Source organism: Lutra lutra, chromosome 4, assembly GCF_902655055.1.
Source record: "Lutra lutra chromosome 4, mLutLut1.2, whole genome shotgun sequence".
Classification (NCBI taxonomy): Eukaryota; Metazoa; Chordata; class Mammalia; order Carnivora; family Mustelidae; genus Lutra; species Lutra lutra.
This window is the reverse complement of record NC_062281.1, coordinates 35,285,514-35,313,319: the sequence shown is the minus strand read 5'-3', so window position 1 is coordinate 35,313,319 and position 27,806 is coordinate 35,285,514. Positions and strand designations below refer to the sequence as shown.

Below are 27,806 nucleotides of genomic sequence, written 5' to 3'. Positions count from 1 at the left end.
GCCTGAAAAAAAAAAAAAAAAAAAAAAACAAATGTGGAAGTTGGGGGTGGCAGCGTTTGTGGCTTAAATATCCGGTCACAGCCCTCCTCCTGCACCTGGCCTTGGCTCCCAAGATAATCTCCACTGGTCCAGCCCTCCAGCTTACCCAAAGGGCAACTACACGGGGCCCAGGACCTTCCACCACCAACACTTTCCTTGCCAATCCCTGGTCACTCTTTCTGCCCTCCGATGTCACAGGCCTCTGCATCCTGACCCATCTCAGCAAATTACACCCCTTGATTTCCTAAGAGGATCATTTTTAACTCTTTTCTACAGAGGCCTGTAGCACAGAGCTTCCCAGAAGTCTGGTTCAGTGCTATTTTGAGTTGGACTGGATTGGCAGAGATGAGCCGCCCACCCGCACACTCGGGAAAAGGCTGCCCAAGGAGAAGGGGGCCAGGAGCTCCCGCTCTACGTGAGCTGGAATGAGGGTCATATGGGGCGAGAAGCAGCTCACATGGTCCCTGTCGAGGCTGTGCTGACAAATAGCTCTGGAGAGATCCGGGCGGGTTTTGTTCACCCAGCTGTTGTGCTACTTCTGCCTGCAAGATGAGACACGGACACCCCCCTCCCCGGGCTGGCATCACTTGTTGAGCCGTGGCTTTGGAAAGAACATCGAGTTAAATCCCGGAAAGAGCCCGAGAATGAAATCCAGCTGGAGGCCCACCAAGGACAGTTGTGTCTTGCTCATCCTGGCGGGCCGCAGCCCCCCTCCGGCACCTGGCCTTAGCTCCCAGGATAACTGCCACTGATGCCGCCCACCAGCGTCTGAGAACGACCATCACACAAGGCCCAGGACGGCGGGGTGAGGTGGGATGGGGTGGGAGTGGAAGAAACAGTCTGCTGCCCTGCTGTCCTGGCTCCTCTGCCTTCCTTCCTGTCAGCCACGGGGCGGGGAAGCCTATCAGGGCCAAAGCAACTTCCGGGTGCCTCTTAGGCCACTGCAGGTGGTGCTTTTTAAAGGGTGCTTTTGCCCTCCTTGAGCGTCCTAGAACCACAGGACGCAGCCTCTCCAAGTGGTTACTGAACAGGGCCCAGACTCCTTCACGTGTCTCATTACTGCCTGCCAAAAGCCCATCGTCTGTCTTCAGGAGGCTTGGGCCTAAATTCTCAGGTCGTAAGAAATCACCTGCTCTTAAACTACTTCTTTCCTCTTTTTATGCGGCTTTCTTCCATCTTCCTACCACCATCCCCTTCACTCAGCCGCCACCCACCCTCTGGTTACAGAGGTTCTGGAAACCCTGGGACGTACATCCCCTTTGAAGAGTGCGGGGTGGGGAGGGGGGTGGTCGGTGGTCTGCAGCCTGCACTCCATCCCACCGCGGTCAGGGGAGGAAATTAGGTTAAGGCAGTGCATTTCTTCAGGCTGGGCCAGAGCTGCCCCCATCGAAGGGAACTGGCCCTCCTACTTAAGATACACCGTGCCCCGGGGCCGAGGGTGTCCACTCGGGGGTCCCCCCCACCCCCGCAAGTTGCCCGGCGGCCTTTCTCAGCACGCCCCCCTTCCGGGAGCGGCTCGGGGCCGGCCGCCACCCACCCAGCGCCGGCTTCAGCACGTGGCTCTGGGGCGGCAGGCTTCCTCCCCGCCCCCGCAGCACCGCAGGGTGGTTTTCACCCTCTTTCGCCCCTACCCCCCCCCCCCACCGTGACTTCTTGTAAAGAGCTGCGCCCGTCCCCACCCACCTCCGCCCTCCCGCGGCTGCCAGACCCGGCCGGCCCCCCCACCGCCTCCCCCGGAGGCAGCGCTTTCTCCGCCCCTGGCAGCGGGCTCCGCTTCGGAAACTGTTGACTCAGAGGGTGGCCGGGCGGCCAGCGTCTGATGTCAGCTTGGAGCCGGGCCAGGGGAGAGCGGGCGGGAGCGCGGGGCGGGGAGGAGAGGCGCGGGGCAGCCGGCCCGGGAGCGCCCGGCCTCGGCGGGGGGGCTGTGCGGCGCGCTCGGCGGCGGCGGCTGCGGCGGCCCGGGCGCCCGTGAGTCACGGTGCGTCACCGGAGCAGATGCCCGGGGCGGCCGGAGGCTCCCGGGCTCCCGCTGACTCATCACAAAGTCCTGCCGCGCGGCCCGGGAGGCGGGGGGGGGGGGGGAGGGGAGAGGCCCTTGGCGGGCGGCGGCCGAGGTCGTCTGAGGCGCGCGCAGCCGGAAAACCCCAAGAAGGCGGCCGCGAAGGGGGCGCTGGGGCCGGCTGGCAGCTGCCGGGGTCGCCTGAAGCGCGGGGCCGACGACAGGCGACGGGGAGGGAACCTCGCCCCCAGCAGCCGGCGCGCCGCGTCAGGGGCCTACCCGCCCCCCTTCCGCAGTCGTGCAGTGCCTCGCCGGCCCCCGCCGGGGTGAGGTGGGGGCGAGGGCCGCGGGAGGCTCCCCCCACCCGGCCCGTGTCGCACGCGCCCAGCTATCGGGAGAGGACGGGTCCCAAATACCAGCGCTGGCCTCGGGGGCGCCCGAGGTCGCGGGGCTCTTCCCCCTCCCTTTAAGACTTGCGGTGTGTCTGGGAAGAGACCAAACCAGCTTCCAGGGCCAGGACGCCCGCAGTCCCGGTCTCACTCTTGGTATCCGCCCCCCTCTCTAGCGGCCTCTGCCCTGGTGCTGTCGCTCCCACGTGCTGGGTCAAGGCCTGGCCCAGGCGCTTTCCTGTCACTGCTGGCTAACCTCAAGGCCCTGTGCTCTCAGAGATGCAACAGAGGGACCAGAGAGCTTCAGGAAGGCGCATGAGCAGAGAGAATTTCTCTGCGTGACTGTCCACCCTGTCCTGCAACAGGGGACGAATTCTTTAGCATTCAAGAAATATGTGAGACTCTTCTATCCCAGGTGCTCCCCATCCCCAGTGACAGGTGGGGGAGGAGGAGGCCCAGAACAGTCTATTGGTCCTCACGCTGCAGATAACAAGCCCGCCAGGGAAGCAACCATGGGCACACCTTGTGCAGGAGAAGAAGGGTAACAAGCACATACAGAGGTCCTGGTGGAGCTGGCATTAGGGTAGGGACCTTAAAGAGGAATGATTTGAACAGATGGGGAAAGGACATTCCAGACAGAAACAAATGCCTGGAACCAAAACCTAGAGGCGGAAAGAGCGAGGTGAGTTCTGGGAATGGCAAGCAATCTAGTCGGACCGGAAAAGCTGAGGCTCCCAAGAGCAGCAGCAGCTTGGCCTAGCAGACAGATGTGGATCTCAGAAGCAGGCACAGTGGCCCAGAGGGACCTGGAACCACAGGGTTCCGCCCTCTGCCCCAGGGCACTGCGTCATGCCAGTTCCCAGACAGATGGATTCCTTCCAAGAATTCCGCAGTCCTTCTGTCACAGCTGCTGGAGCCTCCCTGCCTTGGATGGCTTTTATTAGTCGGTGTCTAATGCAAATCCTCTTTTGTTCAGATTTCAAGTACTTTCCTCCTCTGTCCTTTGTTCATTATCTATTTAGGTCTCCCTCAGGGTTTCTCAACCCCAGCAGCAGGGCAGAATTACCTGGAGGTGCTTTATAAAACACAAATTTTGGTGCATGGGCCCCCTCCCTTAAATCTGACTTCTTCGGCCTGGGGTGGAGCCCAGGCATCAGCATTCTTTCACTGGGCTGCCAGGGATGAGAAGCCCTGATGTAGATGTCACCGCTGAGTGCGTCCAGGTCAGGCCCACACTCAGAGAGGGGCCTCCTGGCCTTCAGACTCTCTAACTCCAGTAAACCCTGAGCACGGCCTTGGCAGATCTCCAGGAACAGTTGGACTCCCTGAGGCTGGAGCTGAAATGTGTTTCCCAGGCATCCACTCTGTAGCAGAGGCCAAAGTTTCCAACAGGAAGGGAGGGTGAGGCTTCTGTTTGCTTCCCAAGAGCCAACTGGCCTTTCAAGCCAGTGATAGCCACCATAAGCCCCACCGGCAGGAGAACAGGAGTTGGTGAGAACTACAGGCATTTCCCACGGACTGCACGTGCCTCGGTGGAGATGGCACCAGCTCCTGCATCCCTGGCCCTCAGAAGTGGAGGAGGGCCGCGCTAGGACAGATTGGGGACCTGGCCTCCAGGTCCTCTTTTACTGCAAAATGGAGGTGAGGATTCTGGCCTCCTCCTGTTTGCTAGTAACTTTCACAAATTTAGGGGACATCTTCAAATCTTTGCCTTACAACTCCCTCCCTGTCTGTCCACCGCCACCTCCCTAATCCAGGGCTTTGGGGGAGGTCCTTGAAGCCATATCTGAGGCCCTGCCTTAGGAAGGTCAGGCTGAAGAACTTGGCAGTGGCCTCCCTGCTGCAAGGGAAATGACGTGGATTAACAAGAGGGTAACCAGCCAACCTTCCCTGGGACTGACTAGGAAGAAGAAATATGGCCTTGAGCCCAGGGAGGATTCAGACTATAGGAAGAATTTCCTGACAAATGACAGTGTTGCCTAAAGGACTCATGAGAGTCTGTGAAAGGTGGAGATTCGTCCTGGGCACCTGACCCTATCACCACCAGCAGCGTTGTTCCCATTTGACAGATGAGAAAACTGAGGCTTAGAGACATTCAGTAACTTGGGGAAGCGGTCACATCGAGGCAGGGCAGGGGTTGGAATTTGAAAGACCAGCAGTTAAAAGCAGTGGGCAATGTCTGCCTGCCTTTTGACTCTAATATCCTAAGATTTTGTGTTTTTTATCTTAAGCCTTGCAGCAAGAACCTTAGAGAAGCCACACTTAATCCTAGAGTTTGGACATTAAACCCAAGGGGCAAATGTCCTTGAAATGCTGTGCATTCTTCTTCCTTTGAATCCCCATCATGTTAGAGGAAACTCTACGAAGGTAACCAGTGTTTACTGCAAGGTCTTTCCTGGCCCAAATCAGGGCAGGCTAGAGACTGCCCAAGGTCTCAAGAAGTACAGCAGAGGGAGAGGTGCCCCGAGATGGTCCTTTCTTGCCTTTAGGCATGGACAATTCTCCCTTGGGATTCTCCCGGCACCTCTCCTTGGACTGTCACCAGATTCCTGGCGTGAAAGCTACGTTTTACAGACTAGGAACTTGAGGCTGGACAGAAGTCTCACTCACTGGGAAAGCACTGTGTCTGGATCGGACTCCCTAAGTTCTGTCCCCCGCCGCGTCGCAGAGGCAGGCCTGACCACCCAGTGCGGACCGGAGCGGTAACCCGGCCGCACTCCCGGGCCACCCCTCCCCCCGCTGCTGGGCGGCCCGCGCCGCGGCGGGGCACACAGGAGGCACCGTCCCGGTGCGCGCGCACACACGCCTGAGCCCAGCGCCAGGCCCCCGAGCGCCTGGGAGGAGCCCACTTCCCTTCCCCCGCCCCTGGGAAGCCGCCTCCGGGGGAGGGGGCGGCCGCTGCCCTCCCCACCCGGAGCGGCCGCCAGGTGCGCAGAAACCCGGCCTCCCCCCTCCCGCCCCCACGCCTGTTCCCGGCGCGGCCGCGTCTCGCCGGTCACGTCTCCCCAATCGGATCCAAAGTGAGAGTCCGCCGCTGCCCGGTCGACCCCGCCGAGGCGGGGTCGGGAGGGACCGGGGAAGGGCAGAGGCCGGAGCGGGCGGGGCCCTGCGCGGGCCCCCCAACCCCGCCCGCTCTCCCTCCGGCCCGGCGCGGGGCGCGTCTGCAGGGGCCGGACCCCGCCCGCCGCGCCCCAGTCAGCCCGGGCCCACAGGGCGAGGCGCGGGCGAGGCAGCAGCAGCGCGGCTGCCGCCCCAGCGGGCCGCTCAGCGGGCGGGGGAAGGGAGGCCCCGCCGGGGAAGCTGCGAGGCCGCGCTTCTCCAGCTGCGCGCCGGCCGGTGTTGCTGGGGAGAAAAGCGCCGCCGCGGCCCCGCCCCGCCCCCGCGGGCGCTGCTCCCCCTGCTGGTCTGGCCTCGTAACTGCATGCGGACCCTGTCTGCCCTTACAGCGACGAACTGAGTCTGGTCAGTAGAAACTACTGGTAACTTAAAAATCATCATTCTTTTTCAAAGGAAAAAAACATTCAAAATCGAGTCCTGGACAGTGCAGGAAATGTGGAAATGGGAGGAAAAAAATCAGTGTGCCTGTATCTGGAAACGAACACTGTTAAGAGTTTTAGTGTCTACCCTTCCAGTGCTTCATATCGACAAATTTGTGTGAGTTTATACTTTATAGAATAAAAAATACAGGGGCGCCTGGGTGGCTCAGGTCATGATCCCAGGGTCGGGGAGCCTGCTTCTCCCTCTCCCTCTACTGCTCCCCCTGCTTATGCTCTCTTACTCTGTCAAATAAATAAATAAAATCTTTTTAAAAAAATAAAAATACTATATTGTACGCTTTGTGAATGCTGAGGCCTTATTTTATTCATTGCTCGCTCCTCGGTGTCTAGAACACTGGCAGTATTCTAGATAATCAGAAACCCTTTATTTCTTTCTCCATGGGATCATGACTGTTCTCATGCTTAAATTTTCTCTTATGATCCGTTGACCCCAAAGATGTATGTAAGAGATGGGTGGTAAAATGGTCCACTAGCTCCCTTAGCTAGAATCTGAAAGCAGGTGTGTTTGGGATTCAGAATAATCCACAGTTCACCTATAAGCTACCCCACACACATACCCAGAGTCTGGACAGCACACTGTAATCGAACACACCAGCTTCCTGCAGCAAAGCACGTGGCTCTTCACACCAAGTAGGACAAACACCGTAAACAGCGGCAGGTCAGTGTAGTAAACTTTTGAGGTCAAAGTTTTCACCAAACTGGGGCGCCTGGGTGGCTCAGTGGGTTAAAGCCTCTGCCTTCGGCTCAGGTCATGATCCCAGGGTCCTGGGATCGAGCCCCGCATCGGGCTCTCTGTTCAGCAGGAAGCCTGCTTCTCCCTCTCTCTCTCTGCCTGCCTCTCTGCCTACTTGTGATTTCTGTCTGTCAAATAAATAAATAAAAAATCTTTAAAAAAAAAAAAAGTTTTCACCAAACTAAACTCGAAACTTGGATTTCCAGAGAATTTTGAATTCTGAATTTGTAGTGACTGTGGACTTGCACTAACTTCTGGTCACACCTGAGGGTGTGACCCTCTGCTACGCTCCCCTATTTGCCTGTCTCTTGCACACTTGATATGCACAGTAACTCCAGTAACTGAGGTGCCAACTGATTCAATGTGATTGAATGTGGGGTGCGGGGTGTGAAGGGGTAGGATTTCGTTGGGTTAGATCTTTGGATGTGGTCGTACCTCCTTCCCTACTCCCAGCTGCCACCTTCAGGCCAGTAGACTTGAGCACCTGGTGTTTGCATCTTCTTCCCGGACTCTCTTCCGGGACCCAGCTTGTCCCCAGGGACCCCACTGGGGATTTTGAAAACGAGGAGCCAAATGTCCCAGAAACACTCCCCCTACCCTCCCAGAGCACTAACTACCATGACAAAAGGGACACTACCTTAACTTCTCAAGAAGGGTATGGGAACCACGACATTCATATATGTAGTCTTTGTGCTGGGTCTCTCTCTGAGCTCCAGACTGAGTATCCAACCTCCTCCTGATATCCCCACTCAATTCCTACTCCAAATTTACCTCAAATGCAACATATCCGAGACCACACTCGCAAACCTCCCCTCAAAACCTGGTCCTCTTCTGTTGTGACCCATGTCAGTGCTCGAGCCAGTCATCCACGTAGTTACAGGAGCTCAACTCAGGCACCTTCCGCCTCCTCCTCCTCCGTCCTTAACCGACTCATCCCATGTCTTGCCCAGTTACCTCTGAAACAGCCGTCCAACCCTTCCCTGCTCTTCACCTCCACTGCCATCGATGCAAGAGCCTAACCGGCCTCCACTTCCAACTCGTGCTCTACTCAGGTCCTTTTTCCACAATGAAGTTGGATGAATCCCTTTGAATCAGAGACTGTTGTGCCACACAGACACACATCCCCGGGCCACCAGGAGCAGCTGCCCAGGTTTATGACCTCACCTAGGATTCTGCGGTGCGTGACCTGCAAAGTCATTTGACAGCTCTAAAACACCTCCCCCCACCACACACTCTTAGCTGTAAAGATGGTAATTTTCCATTTCTCCGAGGATAAAAATGGAAATCCATGCAAAGGCCTGCGGAGCTCTGCCTGGTGTGGCTCTGTCCTGCATGGTCCTTGCATTATGAGCCTCTGTGTTCCAGGGGATACTGGCCTTTTTCCTCAGTCCCTTGAGTTTCCATCCCAGGGCCTTTCTCTGCACATGTTGTGCCCCTTATGAGGACCATTCTCCCTCCATCTTTTCACCTATTTAACTCCCGCTGTCCAGTCACACCTCAGCGCAACTGTTCTTTCCCCAGGAAATCTTCCAGGTCATGCCAAATGCCCCGTCCTAGGCCCTTCAGCACCATGTGCTGCTACCCCACAGCTGTGACTCTCATGTTTTGTTTTGTTTTAAGAATTTATTTGAGGGGTGCCTGGATGGCTCAGTGGGTTAAGCCTCTGCCTTCAGCTCAGGTCATGATTCCAGGGTCCTGGGATTGAGCCCCACATTGGGCTCCCTGCTCACAGGGAGCCTGCTTCTCCCTCTCCCTCTACCTGCTGCTCTGCCTACTTGTGATCTCTCTGTCAAATAAATAAATCTTTAAAAAAATTTATTTATTTGAGGGGTGCCTGCATGGCTCAGTGGGTTAAAGCCTCTGCCTTTGGCTCAGGGTGTGATCCCAGGGTCCTAGGATTGAGCCCCGCATAGGGCTTCCTGCTCAGCGGGGAGCCTGCTTCCCCCCTTTCCCCCCTACCTCTCTGCCTACTTGTGATCTCTGTCAAATAAATAAAATCTTTAAAAGAAAAAAAATTATTTATTTGAGAGAGAGAGAATGAATGAGAGGGAGGTGGGGCAGAGGGAGAAGCCAACTCCCTGAGGAGCAGGGAGCCTGATGCGGGGCTCAATCCCAGGACCCTGGGATCATGACGTGAGCCCAAGGCAGATGCTTGACAGACTGAGCCACCCAGGCGCCTGTGTGACTCTAGTAGTCTTAGCTGTATCTGCTGGTCCAACCCATGCCTGTCTCCCTCAGGATACTGTCGCGTCTGGGTTGCCTACAGCGGTGTTGCCAGCCCCTGGCCAGAGCCTGGAGAACGTGCTTCATCAACGTGCGAGTGAACGAACGTCTGCTCGCCTCGGTTCACCCATCTCAGGACAAATCCAGGAAGTTAACCAGAAGCAGAGAAAGGAGGGGGTGTTTGCGAGTTCCAACAAAGAGCATCTGTTCCGTGCAGGGATCTGGGGACGGGAAAAGATGCAGCCCTGTCCTCAGAAGCTACTGAAACAAGGCAGCCTGAGGAACCAATTCACAGCCTTCCAGATCTTCATGTTTAAAATCACAAAAATTAACCCATGCATCTAGCAAAGCCACAACCGCACAGGGACCTTTTCCCTACAGGTAAAAGGTCCCATCTTGGAGTCTGAACCAAGCAGCAAAAATCCCCTTTCTCTCAACCAACCAGACCTTATGGCACCCTGCTTTGTGAGGGCCTCAACCACCTGACCCTTCAAACCCCATTGAAACCCTCTCAGATCGAGAGTCTCTGGAGGCTCACATGGTGTGGGAGTTCCTCAAATGTATCAAGCTAAGTAAACTTGGCTTTGTGTGGCCACAGGCATGTCCTTGGTGGGTCTGACAGTCCCAAAGGAGCTCATACTCCACCTGGGAAAAGCCCACACTCCAAGTGTAACCACCACACATCCCTTAAATACCCAGGTTTTCTAGCCTTTCATGACTTCGTCTCACACCTGGAAACAGCGGTTCACATCGGGCTCAGGGTTCCAGAAGTTGTCACAGCACGTGGAAGCTGTGCCTTGTTTGGGATTTGTAGTGGCAAAGGGGGGCGCCAGGCAAGTGAGGCAGGAATCCCCGTTCCGTCCTAGCTCCTCCCCACTTCAAAAGCCACTGTAGCCGTGCAAAGGACAGAGAGGCGGGGGCACTTGTGAGGTTCAGAAACATGAGAACCTGAGAATTTAATGCTAAGTGAAATCAGCTTAAGCGTCCCAGAAAAGACGGTTTGCGGTAACTTCCGAAGCACTAAGCATAAAGGTAATCCACGGGCGCCATCTAGTGGGAACATGTCACTGCCGCCCACACCCGGAGCTCTTCCTTACACTGCCGCGCACAGTGTGAGCTACCCAAGAGCGGGCCGCCTGTGCCCTTGTCCGAGACAACTTTTTGAGCTTAATTACCCCTCCCGCGATGCTCTGAGCTGTCAAAAGAAAGCCAAGAAAATCTCACTCATAACCTATAGATGTTTCGATTTTTATGAAATTTTTTAAAAACTTGAATTCAACGTGTTTCCCTTTAACCTGGCCGCTAGGAGCCTCAGTGCTAAAATGGGGGGGGGGGGCAATATTTAACAGGACCTTATAATGATCATTTTTGCACTAACCTCACCTACGTTTTATATAATTTTTAAAGCCCCTCCCCCCGGTTGCCCCCATTCTAGTTTCTATCTTATATGAAACCCATTTTTCCAAATTTGAGGGAAAGGTGGAGTCATCAGTTACTTCACATGGGGTCTCCATTAGCTTCCTAAATATCTTATCCAGGAGTCTTCAGGAGTGAGAGGGTTCAAAGCCTCAGGATGCAGCAAGCTAAACTCCAGTGAGCAGGAACCTGGGAGACATAATGTCTATCATGTATTGAACCTTTCCTATATGCTGGACACTTCCTTTGCTCTAAATGTAAAATGCATTGCATTCTTACAATCCAATTTCTATACGTGAGGAAATAAAGCTCAGAGGCTTGGGGCAATTTTCTATACACCAATAACTAATATGTACTTTTATGGAAGAGGTGACTGAGGCTCAGAGAGGTTAAGTGATTCATCCAAGGTCACACAGCTAGTAAGTGGTAGAAATGGAGTTAGGATGCCCCAAGTCCATGTTCTTAATCACTACTCTACTGAGTTTTCATGAGCTCTGAGTCTGGCATCAGCCAAAGCCAGAGTGGGAAAAGCAGGGCTCCAAGTTTCAGTGTCACAGGCTGGAAGAGGAAGTTGCCCACAGAGGAGCTGTGTGAATCAACTGCAGTTGCCTGTTACATGACTGGGGTTGTGGCGGACAAGACAGTTTACTCGTGTGGAGCCCAGCATCCTGGATAAGTGATGTGGGCATGCACAGGATCAGACCACTTCCTATGCCCAGTCTAAAGATCAAGGGGGAGCTGGTGTGTCTGTCAGACGTTGTCTGGGAGTCAGCCGAAAGTGTCTAGTTAGCTCCCTGGAATGAAGTGCCATGTGGGCGGAGATTTAGGGCTATTTTGTTTACTGTCCTACTGTTAAAATAGTGCCTGGCCTCTAATATCAAAAGATACTTGGAGAGTGAACAATCCAATGAATGAATACATGATAAAGTTGAGCCCACCCTCGGGCTTTGCTGTGAAGGAACCGAGCTGAGAGGTGCTGAGGAATCGCACAGGACGGGCAGCAAACCAGTGCCTGAGGCCAGCCAAGGCCTGCCTAGAAAGCAGACTCCAAACGGAACTGCAGAAAAACTGTAGATTCATCATTCAATCAGAACAGTTTCAGCAGCTCACTTTGCAGCCATAAGGATGGTGGCCTGAGGGGGGGGGGGGGGGGTTCCTGGTAGCAAAGAGACCAGTTAGAAACTATTGAAATAGTCCAGTTAAGAGACAGTATGTCAAGGGCTCCTGGGTGACTCAGTCGGTTGAGCATCTGCCCTCAGCTTGGGTCATGATCCCAGGGTCCCAGTCACGCATTGGGCTCCCTGCTCTGTGGGGAGCCTGCTTCTCCTTCTACTTCTCTGTCTCTCATGAATAAATAAAATCTTTAAAAAGGGAGAACAGGAAGTCAAACTGGCAAGTCTCATTTTTTTTTAAGAGGGGCAGGGAGGGGTAGAGAGAGAGACAGAGAATCCTAAGCAGGCTCCACACCCAGTGCAGAGCCCGATCCCGGGCTAGATTTCTTAGAGGGTAAGATCATGACCGGAGCCAGAATCAAGAGTCGGACGCTCAACCGAGCCACCCAGGTGCCCCCAAACTGGCAAGTCTCTAGACCCAGGCATGACTTCTGGTGTGCCCTTTGCCCGTGTCTAGGTAGGTTTGATGCTGTGTATACTCTGGGTCGTGCGTGTGGCGGTTTGCAGGCTGAAGCTGGGAGTGGTGAGTGAGGTACAAGGAAATGGGGGAGGGCCTTCTCAGCGGCTGGTCTGGGGCCTGAGTTATGGGGAGAGGAAGGTTTAACATGTTGAGAATAAGAAGGGGCTGCTCAGATTGAGGAAACTAGTTCTTGGACATGCTCTCATATCCTCAGTTGCCCTCTGGGATAGGCCATGGAAGTCTGAATTGGGGGCTTCACTCTCCCCTAGAGAGCCATCTGGAGAGTTGCAAAGTAGCGACGCTCCTTTGGTACAATTTGAATCGACTGCTTCCAGACTCCTGAATCACCATGCAGGTGTACCTGGCAACTCACCTGAGCGGGGGCTGACTTCAGATGGTCTCCCTGGGTTTCCTTGAGTCACAGTCCGCCTGTATTACTCAAAGGCAGTTCCTTGCTCTAGGTGAGAAAAAAATGGGAAGTGGCAGAAGTAAAAGGCTGGCACTCATGTTAATGAAGTCAGACTTCTCCAGGTTGGAATGTTGGAATGAAAACAGAGGTGTCTAGAAGGCAGTGCTACAGAATATTAAAAGCCCCTGTGGAAAGTTTTCAGGTGATTTTTAAAAACTGCCTTCTTTATAACTTTTCTGTGTTACTGGAATCTTTATAACAAAATAATTTCATAATAGGAAAAAACAAAGATCTCTCTGTGGGTAAAAAGAAAGAAAAAGAAGGAAAGCTGGAGCATGTAATAAGCAAAGAAAGGGAGGGGACAGAAAGGAGCAGCCACTGAGAGGGAAGGAGTGGATAGGCAGGAACCACCGAGATGGTCAGGCCAGGGGTCCAGGGTCAAGACCTTGCCCCATCTGAATGGCAGCGTACCTGTCGTTACGGGTTTTGTCCCACCCAAGTTCATACTGAAGTCCTAATGCTCGGTACCTCAGAATATGACCTTATTTTTAAACAGGGCCATTGCCGATGAATTAAAGCTAACATGAGGTCATTAGGGTGCAGCCTAATCCAATAGAACTGGTGTCCTTATAAAAGGGGAGATTTGGGCACAGACACATACAGGGGGAACCCCATGCATCCATGAAAATGGCCATCTACAAGGCAAGGCGAGAAGGAAAAGATCCTGCCCTCACAGCCCTCACAAGTAACTAACCCTTATTAACACCTTGATTTTGCATTTCTCCCTTCTGGAAGACCATAAACTGCTGAAGCTCTGGTCTGTGGTACTTTGTTACCGCAGCCCTAGCAACTAACACACATTTTAGCAAAATCTGTGGCTCTGACCTGACATTCAACACGGTAGAGCCTTAAAAATAAAAATAGTCAGGGAGCCTGGGTGGCTCAGTGGGTTAAAGCCTCTGCCTTCAGCTCAGGTCATGACCCCAGGGTCCTGGGATGGAGCCCCACATTGGGCTCTCTGCTCAGCAGGGAGCCTGCTTCCTCCTCTCTCTGCCTGCCTCTCTGCCTACTTGTGATCTCGGTCTGTCAAATAAGTAAATAAAATCTTTAAAAATAAATAAATAAAACATAGTAAACCCTTTTTCTTTCCAGGACTGGGCGCTGGGGTACTCTTGCAAGGTTTCCTGTGGGGCTGAGCACATCCAACCAACATTCTGCATGCAGCTGCGTCCAGGAAACCCAAGCGAAGACAATGGACACAGGCTTATCCAGTGTTGTGCTCGAATCCCTGCTCTAACCTGTTCTAGCCATCAATTCTTGGGCAAATTCCTTAACTTATCCGGTTGTCCATTTCACTGAATGCCAAACAAGGAAATTAGAAAAGAATCTCTGGGACACTTACACCTCATTTGTGAGTCACAGCAGTGCCGTGAGGCTGTGGAGAAGTGAAGAAGTGACGTGGCTTAAGGCTAGGCTTTATTTCCAATGTCTGTGTCCCGTTTAATTTGCTCAACTGCCATCAAATGGCTATCACTGGAGAGTGGGGTTGCTGATAATGAAGGCTTGAATGAAATCCTTTATTACTGGCACTTTTCAACCCTACTCCCTCCTGACAGAGGGACGTAAGCTCTACTATGTTCTGGAACCACTTTGTTCCAAGGTGATTGGTTTTATTTGACACCAATGTTAACATAACATGAACTTCGTGGTACTTAGTATTTATGTCTTCTAGAAACGCTAGTGAAAGCAGAATGTGACACCCAGTTCAATCAGGCTTAGGGTTATACAAAAATGCACATTCCCAAACATCTATCTAGCAGCCACCTCGGCTCACCAAGTGTTAGGAGCTACTAACACTTCAACTGGTGATTACAACTTTCCAATTTCAGATAACCCTTCTTCCATTACTTCACAAGTTTGCAATCCTCCCACTCACACAAACCTTGGGTCTTTCTCCAATTGGTAGTTTGTTCTACTTGTGTATTTAACTAATGTGTAAAACTGTACTTGAGATTTTAATTGGTTACTATCCATATTACAATGTTGCACTGACAGTGCTGTGCTCTGAACCCAACATTCCCCCCCCCCCACAGCCTATGGTGCAATTTCAAAGTTTAAGCGTTTTTAAGGAAGCAGATCCAATTAGCAACAATTAACAAAATAGCAACACTGTACATAAAAGGTAGGGGAAAGAACATCATGTTACTTGGGGATATTTTCCTTCTCAATGTGAACTTCTCACGTTCTGCTCCAATGCCCTACCCCTTCAGTCTAACTCTAAACCCAGTTCTTATCCAGGCAACATGAAGGCAACATTCGTACATCTTTAAATGATTCTTTTCTTTGGGGAACCAAAAAAGTGCCCCTCCCTCTCCCGGCAAGTTGTTGCATCCTTGTAGAATTAGTATTTTTCAATCTTGAAAAATACTCTTGCTTCATTTCTGTCGAGAAGCGTAAGGAAGAGTATCTTAAGAGGGTAGGTTTAAGTCATGAAGAATTAATGCTGAGGGACAGTCTCAGAGATAAGACACTGCGCCCTTAAGCTTGGAAATTGAGTTGCCACCAGTGAAAAACAGACTTGGAATACAGAGTGGAGAAACCCCCAGAAAGCAATTTAAGACACAGGATAGATGGAAATCAATGAAATCCAGAGAAAATTCCTAACCTTTAGTCAAGTGACCCCTCTTCTACACACTGCTGCTAAAAACTGAGTGGTGGCAAAGTTGTAGGCACAGGCACACACCAGATAGTCTGGCACCACCATTTAGGAAAAGCTTTAATTTCCCTGGGCCTAAATTTAATCTGAGTAATATCCTAACTAGTTTACTGCAATTACTGCAAGATTTCCTTTTGCACTCTTGTACAATGCTGGGAGGAGGGGAGGCATTGCATGATCATCTGTCAATTGCAGATTCTTAACTTTTCAGATTTCTATAAATTGATCCAGTGGTAATCTCAAACTAGGCCATCAGCTGCACAGGGTTTTGATAGGCATAAGCAGTATGATAATAGGATCAGGATTTGAAAGACCACTCAAAAATGGAATTGCTTTTGAAGCTGTAGTTAGGTCAAGGAATTCAGGAGCACAAAACGAGCATATTGGGTAAAATTAAGCCTTCTAGTCACAGCCATTTTTAAGAAGTTTGCCCAGTCTGTTTTCAACAGATAAAACCCAAATCCTTCAACCATGTAACACTGGACAGAGTGTGCCTGGAGCTGATCTGTGTTCCCCTATCTATACTCCATTCTAGGTGAAGATCTCAACTATGATTAAGATACATGTAGTACCCACAAATTTCCCCAGTAACCTTTAAGGTCAGGCACGGCTACTTTTCAGGTTAACTTCAACTGGCTGAAATGGATGATCATCCATTATCAGAATTTCTTTAAAACTAAAAATGCTTTTCTATTTCAATACTTTCTCCTGTCCTGAATTAGCAACGAAGATCTAGGAGGAAAAAGTAAAAAAAGAACAAAAAATCAAACCCACACTATCCTTGATTCAAATTTGACTGCAGTCCCAGCAGAGTAAAAGGTTCCAGAAATCATAACTTGTCATCAAAACACAGCCACGTTAGAGTTAGCAGCTTATTAAGTAGGTATAGATTAGCCTCCAGCAGTGCCAGGGAAGACCAGAACTGGTTTTCATTTCTTATTCCTAGGTTAGGTTTACTCCCATTATGAAACCCTGAATCTGCAAATATACCACTCTCTTTATTTTGCCTTCAGGATGGACAAGACAGGAATTGAAGTATTTGGAGGATTTATTCACAACTTGAAGGTGGAAGACTACTAATTCTTTTCTGATCTTATACTCTAAAGCCAACTAAGCAAGTATTTTTACTATATTGTTGGTCAAGTTGCTAATATCTACAGTATGAAAATACAAAGTCCCCAACAAGGGACAAAAAAGATTTGACAGTGGTTTTTTAAACACAGTATTTGCATCGAATGTTACAGTGTCCACAATTTCTTGGAATACCTACCTTAACTTATATAAATCAATTTTATTTAGTCTTAAGTTTAAAATTTAAGAGGCTGGTAAAATTAGTGGGTCTAGAAAACATGGCCCTGGAAAGAGAGATCATCTTCATGCTCACATGTACTGAACTTTATCAAAATCTTTCATATGTAATACCCAGCATTATTTTACCAGATTTACTACTTTATAAAAGATTCCGAAAGAATGCTTTTAAGTTAAAACATATACAAAGTTGATATGCAGAATTAACTCTTTCACAATAGAAGCCAAAGTAAAACATAAGGAGGAATAAAAACATTTTATCTTGTGTATTCAGAATCACACACAAATTACCTTTACAGTTCAATTTACTATATAGAAATCATTCGGGTTTTATATTTTCAGTTAAATTCTGAACTGAGATTACAATATTATAAAAAAAAGTATTACATTAATTCAGTACTTTTTAGCATACCAAATTGAAATACATAAGTTCAAACTTCAGATTTATGTGAACAGTCTTCAAATACAATACAGACATTTCTTAAGGTTACCATCTCATTCACATGTGAAATTTGCAACTCTGAGCTGTTATACATAGAACAACTCTCCTATGAATATGGCAGAGCGGACATGCCATGAAGCTCAAAGCTGTATAGTCAAGCCAAGGACTCAAAGTCGTACCATCTTCTAAAAGGTCTGCCATGTCTGGACCACAAAACACAACATGTAAAGAAGGCTGGGAATAACTCCTCCTCTTTATTATGGTTAAAAAAAGTTCCATGTAGCTTGTAACTTTGCATAAAACCCCATATTACACCTTGGTAAAGTCCAAGGATAATTATAGATGACAATGGATTAGGGTCTTAAATTTAATTATTAGAACCCATGAAATTCAAATGGGCATCAATCAAATCAAAAAATATTAAGCACCTACTGGTTTAGATTGAAATTTATTAGAGATTCATGATCAATTACTTTCCACCTTGAAATCAAGGTGTAAAAACCAGCTATTAAGTGCATTCCAAACTTCTCCTATGTAGCACAGGTAGAATTTTCTGTCCATTGGCACCAAAGTGAAGTCACATTTCCTCTTGGGAGACAGAAATTCCACATCTGAACATAGAGTAAGTTAGGAAAAAATGACCCCTGTTGTTTATTACTATGGTGATTCTGAGATCTAGGATTACTAATACACTAGCAGTGAACAACGCAAACTCCTGGCGACAACCGTCAGAGGTCAGTAACACTAACTCCCTTCCCCCAGTCACAAAATTTTAGTATGAAAAGAATTAAAATTACTAAGCTGAACAAATGGGAAACAAGAAACTAAGCATAACTAAAACAAAACAAACTCCTACTAAAGTCTGAAATCACTGCAATTAAGAAATTGAGAACAGGTGTGCTTCACCCCACCCCTTACAACTCTGAATTTAAATAATATTCCGTGCAAAAGAGCATCAGGTTTCTGGATATAGATGTAGCCCTTCTTTATGTTTTAGTGCGCTGCAGAATTTTCTGCGATTTTATTTCCCTCCCCCCACAGGTTTATTCAAAGTATTTAATAGAATCTTCCATTTCAGCCGAAAGATTTGTAATTCAAAGATTTACTAAGGTATTCATTCTATGCATTCTATCTATACAGAAACACCTATTAATTATTACAATTGATTTATGCAGAATTAACATTTTTGGTGTTAAAATTGTTAAACATCATGCTTACTGCACATCAACTCTCCATAATGAATCTGAACTTCACAATGATTTACCAAACATTTTACTTAAATTACTATTTAAATAACTGAAAAAAATGTACTGAGCCAAACTAAACTTAAATGGGCTATAAAGGGGGGGGGGAAACCTTCAAAACAGTCCATATACACATCTATTTCAAAACTACCTTTGCTAGCTAGCCCCTTTCCCAAAGTTTTAGCCTGAAAAAACAGTAAAATCTACACAAAATTTTATTGCAATCATACAAGGGTTACATTAGGTCAAATACAACAAATACTATGATGCAATTTTACATTTATTAAACTACAGTTCAAAGCACAAATTTACACATTCTAAATACACTAAACATATCTAATGAAGTCACACTGGTCTTCCACTGACATTTGATATATCTGGGTGAAAGACCTTTAACTTTACAAGACTTTTTAACATGAATCCTTAGTATAAAAACTGTGTACTTGTATGTAAACGATTTAATGGGGAACCCAATTAATGGGCTTCCATCTCCACTAAGTCATCCATTTTGTTGCATATTTTATTTTAAACGCTTAAGGGGTAGGACAAACTGGTAAGTTTAAATCTGGATACATTATCTAAATCTCCCAATTACCCCCCAATGAATTATAGATGAGAGCTGATTTTGTCTGGTCCCAAATAGCTATTACTAATAGATTTTGTTTCCAAGAGAATTAACAGAGTAAGATTGTTTGAATTTGTTTCACACGGAATGTAGACCAGACAAGCTTAACCTGCAACTTCAGATCTAAAGAAGCATTAACGCCTGTTTAAGCTTCAGAAGAAAAGCTATCTTCTTGGCTCAGCTGAATGCAAGAAGGCACAAAGAAGTTCTTCATCATTGTGTCTGAAGTAATTCCAGCATCTTGCATCTCATACCTTTCAAAAAACCAAACACAAAACCGTAATTCTAAGTTTAAGCACAAAGACTACACTAACACAAAACAAATGGACAAAGAATTAAGATTATAAAATAAAGAATCTTCCAATAACCCTTAACAGAGGAGCATTTTGCTATGACTTGTAAGTTAGGCATTTGTTACAGAATTATCAAATATCCAATAACCTTTTTAAAAATGAAAATAATTCCTTACCAATCACTAAATGACATCATGTAGTAAATAGCTGGCCTCTGAAAATCATTAAAAGCAGATGGTTCATGAAGAGAATCTGCTCCCATGTTATCAAAGATAAGCCAATCTCCCACATTTAGCTCAGGAAGAAGACAGCTTTCCACAATTTGATCAAGCTCATCACAGGATGGACCCCAAAGGCTGCTTGTAAACAGAGGCTCATCTTCCTTGTATTTCTGTCAGGAGGAAAGAAACTTTTTAAATTTTTACTCATGTTCATGCAGGTATTGAATTTGAGGGTGGCTGAGAACATTTTTCATTAGATCAGATTCAATATTCCTATGAAAGGCAGGCCTAGAAGCAAGGGCAATGATGCTCCTTCTGAACTCTAAGGAAGGCAAACCCTCAGAAAATGGCAATATTCCCTATCCTAAAGTATTCCTCCAAAAATTGGGATGTACCTTCAAAAAAAGAAAAGAAAAAAAAAAAGGTTAATAAACTGCCAAATAAGCAGTTCTGTTATTTGTAATACAACTTGCCTTGTGAACCTCTGGAATGGTATTTAAGTCCTCAGACAGTTTACTTGCAAAAGAACCATAAACACCATCATTCATATAATACATGAAGGTTGGTTCATCACTTCCGGTTTTTTCTACTGAAATAAAGCAGAAAAAATGAAGATGAATTTACATTAAAATGTCTAATATAGTTAAAAACTATGCAAAGCATAGCAGACTGAAAATTTATAGAATACTTTGTTTTCACATTTCCCAAACTATTTAAATTAACTTTAAAAAAACCTGATAGATACTGATATACCTTAAAACTGTTAGCCTAAAATAACTGAAAACATACTTCACAAAGGAAGATGATCAATGTACACATGAAAAAGGTGCTCTACAGAAGTCACCAGGTAAATGCAAATTAAAACTACAATGAGCTGGGACGCCTGGGTGGCTCAGTGGGTTAAGCTGCTGCCTTCGGCTCAGGTCATGATCCTAGAGTCCTGGGATCGAGTCCCGTATCGGGCTCCTTGCTCAGTAGGGAGCCTGCCTCTGCCTGCCTCTCTGCCTGCTTGTGTGCTTTCTCTCTCTTTCTGACAAAAAAAAAAAAAAAACAAAAAAACAAAAAAACTACAATGAGCTTCCACTACCACATAATACTGAATGGATAAAATTAAAAAGTGACAATACAAAAAAAAAAAAAAAAAATCAGTAAAAGTGGGGAACAATCAGAACTTGCACATATACACCACCACCAGTGGGAGGGTAAAATACCACTTTGTAATCTTTTAAAACATCCACTCTGTGACCCAGCAATTCTATTCTTGGTCATTTCTCCAATGCAATGAAAAATGTCCACAAGACTTACACAAAAATAAGTTTTATTTTTAATAGCCCATAACTGGAAACAACCAAACATTCATCAGCAAAGATAATAAATCATCTATTCAGTGGAATATTAGCAATAAACATGAAACAAAGTAGTTTGATCAGGCATTATATTGAGCTATCCTAAAATACATGCTAGATGATTCCATTTATATGAAATTTGAGGGCAGCCCAAACTACTCAATGATGCAAAAACCATCCCAATAGTGACTGTCTGGCAAAGGAACAAACCTAGGAAGAGAAGACTTTGATATGACATTTCTGTTTTTTTAGTGATGTCAGTATATGCTTTCTATTAACTTGCCCAATTATATACTTAAGTTTTTATATAGGGAGTATATAATCTTTTATCAAAAACCAACCTGAAATGGATAGCAAACCTCAGGTTCAGTGGTTTGGCTGTTTGTGGTGGTTATGAGTTAGCTATTCGGGAACACCTTCTGTATCTGCCATACTTCAGGAAATATGTGTATGTGTGGGATAATGGGAGCTAGTTTTTCACCGTTAGTTAAGGGAGTTGCAATATGTAAGGAGAAAAACAGAAAGCACCATGTAGTATACTACGTGCGCAGCTTTTGATGATATACACTTACGTCTGCTCTGTGTGTGTGTGTGTGTGTGTGTGTGTATGCACGTACACACACACACCCATTTTCTGGTTCTGTTCAGTGAGAAAGCCCAGATGAAATGATCCGTCAGTAGTAGTGAATACAACCAATACTCACTCCTTCCTTGGTTTTTAAACTACCACTCTCCATTAAAATGAACTAGAGGCTCCTTGGAAAAATCACCAATTCTTGGACTGAGGCAGGTAAAGAACCTGGAACATCTGGATGTACCATGAAGTAAAAAGCACTCGGGGAACGATGAGGACATGTCAGAAGGACCCCAATTTTGGACAGCAAATAAAAATAATCGATTACATCATCTGCTGAATAAGTATCTAGGAGTCTAAACTACTATAAATAAATAGAAGGGAAAACTCAGATTAAGTAGGAGTCAGAAATTCACTGATGTTATTAAAACTAACTGGGTAAAGTACCAAAAGAAAAAGGTTATTTACAAACTATCTTTCCACTTCATAATGAAGAAACCCACCTGACACCACCTTAACTGGGTGATCAAAATGGGAAGTCCCTTCTATTCTTACTGCAGCTCTTCAACTTTGAGATATTTTAAAAACTCAGAAGAAAAAATTTATTCTTCCTGCTAACTTAAGGGGGAAAAAAAACTATAGGAACAAATCTTCTTAATGTAGAAGAGTACTTTCTACATTTTTTAAGTGGTATTTGTCAGCAAGACAGACTGTCTAGTGTCTCTGTTGGTTTGACTAGAGACAGATTTAGACTCTGCTGGCCCTTGTTATGTAAAAAAGTATAAAGCAGATCCTCCCTGTGACCCATCTGACTAAGAGGAACATAATGAAAGACATTATAATAAAACACTGGCTCTTGACAAGATAGGAGAATCAATCACCTGGGGAAGTTTATCTACAACATGACTAACTAGGGGCATCTGGGTGGCTCTGTCGGTTAAGCAACTTACTCACTCCAGATATTGGCTCCGGTCATGATCTCAAGGTCATGAGATTGAGCCCTGCCTGGGTCTCTGCACTGGGCAAGGAGTGCTTAAGATGTTCCCTCCCCCCGGCCCACCCCACATGCATGTGGGGTATCTAAAAAAAATAATAATAAATAAAAATGCATATCTAAACATCAAAACCAAGAATAAGATTTCAGAAGTCTTACGGAGTGATAACTTCACTAGGGCATTTTAAAAAACTCCCTAGCTGTCTACAGCTGATGGAAGATCGCCCACAACCTCATGATCCATAAATGTCCATGTCCTACAGTATTTTATACTTGACTAGTATCAGACAATTTCAGTTAGTTTGAAGATGAATTTATCTAACAGAAACAAAATTATAAACTTTGTAACTTACCTCCAGAGGAAAATTTATCATTCTCAACAACTTTCTTTGCAATGATATTAACTGCAAGTGTAAATGCAGAAGACACATAGTAGCTTCCAGGTTCTGAGATTATCTTAATGCCAGATCCTTCAGGAAAGTAGACATCCAACAAAGGGCTGATAACATGATTAACCTATGAATTTTAAACCCATTATGATTTCAATACTGAATTAGATAATTCACATTAAGAGATTGACTGGCTTCCTAGACAACTTAAAACCAAAGTAGTTCCAATTGCAGACCAGAAAGCTTAGCTATTTAGCAATTATCTTCAAGCAATTAAGCAGGCTTTGAGACATCTAAGTTTACATTATCAGAATGGCATTAATTTTAAAAATTTTGTAATTCCCATGGCAAACAGCTACTGGTGATTGTTTAAAATCATGTTTCTATACTCCTTAACACTAACAATGAAGGAGCAAATCATCAAATCAGTTTCTAGATATTACAGAATGAGGGATGGAAGGGACAGCAGGAAGGTGAGTAGTAATGTACATCAGATAAAACAGCTTAAACTGTCCAAACTATAAATTCATTTGTACCATCTAGTATACTCCATTAGAACAGAAACAACTGAATACAGACTTTTGTAAGTTACGCTATAGACTTCATTGAATTTTATTAAGCTTTTCAAAGTTAGCTAGGTCTTCTCACTGCCTCTTCATCTTCTTGGAATCAAATTTTAAACAGATGTTTCTTATTGGTTTATCTCTTGCCATTATTAAACCCTTGTCTATGGGGTGCCTGGGTGGCTCAGTGGGTTAAAGCCTCTGCCCCCGGCTCAGCTCATGATCTCAGGGTCCTGGGATTGAGCCCCACATTGGAATCTCTTCTCAGGAGACGGCCTGCTTCAGCCTCTCTCTCTGCCTACCCGTGATCTTTCTCTCTGTGAAATAAATAAATAAAATCTTAAAAAATTTTTAAAAATAAATTAAAAAATACACCCTCGTTTATATCTACTAGTTAAGTAGCAAAGTAATGAGATTACTCCTGTATATCCATCTGCTGAATTAAATTTACCTCTTCCAACTGAAATTCAGTTCCTGTGAAGCCTCCGCCAATATCTAACATGTTCATCGTGAAGCCAAATTCTCCCTAGAGATGGAAAAAAATACTTTAAATGCTTATCCAAATTGTTATGGCTACAGAACATTTCAAAAACCCCTTCCCAAGGAGGTAAATAATAACTGTTACTAATCCTTTATGGCAATGGCTTTGGTCTCTACCAACAGAAACAGATTTATTCAGTGTTGTGTATGTATATTGTGTATGTATATACTGTCTTCCTGATGATGTCTGTACTGTCTTGCAGATATATGCAAGTAAATTACTATTTTTATCCCTTTACCTACTTAAAAAATAAGACCGTATGGAACTCTTGCTGCACAGAGTCTGCTTATCCCCCGCCTTCCTCTCAGGTCTGTGCATTTGTGCACACATGTTCTCTCTCTCAAATAAATGGATAAATCATTGAAGAGAAAAAAGATGAAGAAAAAAGCAAAAATAAGATCCTGCCTAAAAATATCGAAATAATTTAAGGAAAAAACTTACAGCCATGTCAAACACACATCGAGCATCAGACAGAGCATGTACATATACTTGAGATTCTTTGCAAGCATTTGAAACATGAAATCTGGAAGAAAGAGATTAATAAATTTAAAGCAACAGTAAATTTTAGAAGCCCTTCCTATCATTCTTTTCAGTTCTCATTCACCATACTGACACAGTATTCACAGTAATCTTATCAAATATTTAAAGAATTGGAGGCACAAGCCTCTAATTATCCAAGTTATAATACAGGATTTCAGAAAAGACAATGTTTGAGTTAATACTGTAACTTCTTAAAGAATTTTTAACGAGTTTTCAGACAGGCTTTATAACACACAAGCACATGCTTTTATGTATACATAGTAAAGTAACAAACTCCAACAATATAATTAGATCATAAAATCTTTAATTTGAATGTACAACTTCATCTGACAAAATAAAAATGTCTACTGTGAAATACAAATGAACATTAATTCAGCTGAGTATTACTAACACTTGTTAGTATTACTTAAGAGATACTTATCAGAGATTCAGAACAGAATACTAAAATTTAATTGAAATACGGTTCTGTATCCTGACTGTGGCAATCTTTAAACAAAACTGTTAAATTTATATGAAGTATAAACCCAAAAAGTCAATTTTACTGTATATTAACTTTAAAAATAGAAATACGAAAACTCTCAAATACTTGTCAGTATCTGTCACCTAAGACAGAATTAAACTTATCAGGGGTGATTCTTTATCCATCTTTTTGAATAATTTAAAAAGCAAGACCTAGTACTGCAGTAATATTAGCAGTGGACTGGCATCTCAAAAACGTTGGAGCTCTGTGTTCCAAATTTGACTCAGATCATAGTTCTGAGACTATGATCAAATCATTAAATCTCTCTGGGTATCCATTTCTGCACAGGTAAAAATCAAGAAGGTAATAGAACGTTTTATTGGCATGCCCAGGGGATTAAAAAGAGAGGGAATACAATTTAAAGATGGAGTTAAAAAAAAAAAAAGACAACTCTGATGAATGTCGTTCTGGTATTTTTATTTACTATTTTACCTCTTAATTAGGGAAGGGAGAGGTATGTGTATAAAATTATATGAAGGATAAAACGTATGTCCTTCCTAGACTAAAAAAATATATATATTAAACTGAAAGTTCAATCTATTAGACGTCATACAAATGAAGTGTTAAAAGATCATCAGAAAAACAAAGACTTATCACCATAAAATGGAAGTTTCAAATGAAATACTCACTTAACACCAATAATTTGGACATCAAGTTCCTTAGCACATTCCAAGAGATGCCTACAGTTCTTCAGGGTAGTGCCAAACTTCATGTTACCCTCTTCGCCTCCAATATTATCTTCTGTTGCAATATGTAGTAAGACCCTAAGAGAAGGGGAAGATGATTGGGGCAGAGTTGGTTTACATCATCATCAGCACATGTGAAGCCTGAAGTTGTAGGAAGTATGTTGATTATGTTGCCAGTGCTCCCAAATCCAGCGACGGTTGAATCAAGTGAACCTAATGAAAAACAATCCTGTATAGAGAAAAAACTAGCCATTAGGGCCTAAAGCATGAAGCTTACAAGGATGGGAATTTGGAAAATGCAGGAAGTTAAGACTCTGTTGTAGCAGCAAGAGTCAGTGGGCTCTGTAATGAAAGACGACATTACTTTCAAATGAAGTCCATCAGTCCATAAAACCACCTAGAAAGACTAAATTGAATAGCAATGCCATCACTGTCTTTCAGTTAAGAGTTATCAGGGCTTTTACGTGTTTCAAGTTTCCTAAACTGTTCCAGCTAGTTAACCTTCTACCACTTATTTTGAAAATTCCTATTAATCTCTTCCATCTTACAAAAAAAAATTGGCAAGCTTGGAGTTATTTAATGCGTCTAAACAGTAGCCTTTTAGATACTGATTGAAATCTACTTGGTATTTTCTTCCAAATTATGACAACCAAGACAAAATGAGACTGTCTCAAGAGATACTCAAGTAATTACCAACCACTAAAACCCTCAAATATGCAAATGATGTTTGGAAAACTGTTTTCCCAAGGAAGTCCTGATGAATGACTGCTGATCAGAAGGGGTTAAGTCTCATAGAAGCAAATTATTCTTCCTCTGTGCAGAATCAGCTCTATTAAGAATGCACCATCCACTTTACAGTTAATACAGTAACCCCAGCTCAGGGCTTATCTTCAGAAGATCATTGAACAGAAAAATTTTTCTAGAGATAAGTGGTTCACTAAAATTCCCCCCCAAAGGCCTTATCCAAACAAAAGTTTTTAGGGTAATCAATCCTGTCAGGACACCTAACAATACCATCAAAGTTGTTAGAAAATTACAAATATACAAGGAAAATATGGATATGATACCTATACACTTTCAGGACCACACATACTAACCCTATAAAAGCTATCAACTTTGTACTAATATAAATTTTAGTAGATCCTAAAATCTTGAAATACCAGTTCATGACAACATTAAATCTGCCTTTTTGCTTTTAAAAAGTGAACTTTTTAATTAAAAAAAAAAAAAATCTTCGGATACATGCAGTTACAAGTTAAAAAATATGTATTAAACTTCCTATTCAAAGAGAAGAGTGGGTCTTTAAAAAAGAAACACCTGGGCGCCTTGGTGGCTCAGTGGGTTGGGCCTCTGCCTTCGGCTCGGGTCATGATCCCAGGGTACTGGGATCGAGCCCCACATCGGGATCTCTGCTCAGCAGGGGGCCTGCTTCCCACCCCCCCGTCTCTGCCTGCCTCTCTGCCTCCTTGTGATCTCTGTCAAATACATAAATAAAATCTTTAAAAAATAATAATAATAATAAAATAAAAAAGAAACAACTGCATCTACAGACTAGGCTCCTAAGATACTGTCACTAAGGACAAACATTTAGGAACTACAGCCTAAGGCAGATTAAACCCCCAGCCAACCAGGAAAAAAAGCGGACAATCCTGTTCCCAACATGACAAATAACCACTAGTAGGGTTGATGTGATTATGAAAATACATCTGTGGCCCTCATTTTATTATTCCAACAACCACATTTTCTTGCTTGAATTCAATACTATAAATTCCTATTCCAAACTGCCCTTATCTTATCCCAGCTCTATAAAAAGGACCCAGAAGTGGGCACCAATAAAATGCCAGTAGCATCTTCCATGTCATGAAAGTTAATTTAAAATTAACTTTTAAATTAAAATACACAATTAAAAAATTAAAATATTTTAAATTAAAATACACAGCACTGCTCTACATAAATGTCCTTTTCCCAGGCCAAAGACAAACCCAAACCCTAGGCCATAAGGTAATATTCCCATGTACTTGGTTTTACACTTACTTGGCATTTGGGTGATTACGTGCAATTTTCTTCAACTCAACTTCATTGTCACATGTCATGATATTCACTCCAATCTTTGCTGCGTACTTTATTTGAGACACTTGCTTGCAAGGACTTATGTAAATGATGTTTTCTGGAGACACACCCAATTCTTGCACTAAAGCCATTTCAGTCTATAAAAACACATTTTAAAGTGTCATCTAAAAGGCAACATTTCTATTACTTTTCATTTAATTACTATTTTATACTATCTTTGTTAAAATCCTTCAAAAAGGTATAACTACCATCAGAGAAATCTCATGGTTTAGAATTATTTTGCTTTCATCAGAAGTTAACAGTCTAGCTAGCTCCAGCCTAAGAATGAGGAACAAAA

The 27,806-nt window shown here is 45.0% G+C and overlaps 2 protein-coding genes across 8 annotated transcripts in view; one reads left to right on the top strand and one right to left on the bottom strand.

Moving 5' to 3' along the window:
* The first annotated feature begins 2,034 nt into the window (after positions 1 to 2,034).
* Positions 2,035 to 2,746, top strand: LOC125097243 (serine/arginine repetitive matrix protein 3-like). The gene is given in 2 exon segments (XM_047724869.1): positions 2,035 to 2,402; positions 2,404 to 2,746. Coding segments are annotated over 2 exon segments (711 nt in total).
* Positions 2,747 to 16,662: 13,916 nt separating this feature from the next.
* The window catches only part of AZIN1 (antizyme inhibitor 1), a 31,492-nt gene continuing 20,348 nt past the window's right edge, over positions 16,663 to 27,806 (bottom strand). For 6 of the 7 annotated variants that reach the window (XM_047725998.1, XM_047725999.1, XM_047726000.1 and 3 more), the window contains 8 exons: positions 27,434 to 27,606; positions 25,343 to 25,477; positions 24,095 to 24,176; positions 23,564 to 23,638; positions 22,514 to 22,676; positions 19,720 to 19,835; positions 19,202 to 19,416; positions 16,663 to 18,986 (listed from right to left, as the gene is read on the bottom strand). In XM_047725998.1, coding sequence (XP_047581954.1) covers positions 18,878 to 18,986; positions 19,202 to 19,416; positions 19,720 to 19,835; positions 22,514 to 22,676; positions 23,564 to 23,638; positions 24,095 to 24,176; positions 25,343 to 25,477; positions 27,434 to 27,606 — 1,068 coding nt within the window. In that variant the 3' untranslated portion in view covers positions 16,663 to 18,877. The remainder of the gene's footprint in view (positions 18,987 to 19,201; positions 19,417 to 19,719; positions 19,836 to 22,513; positions 22,677 to 23,563; positions 23,639 to 24,094; positions 24,177 to 25,342; positions 25,478 to 27,433; positions 27,607 to 27,806) is intronic. The other variant, XM_047726002.1, reaches the window with a different exon arrangement.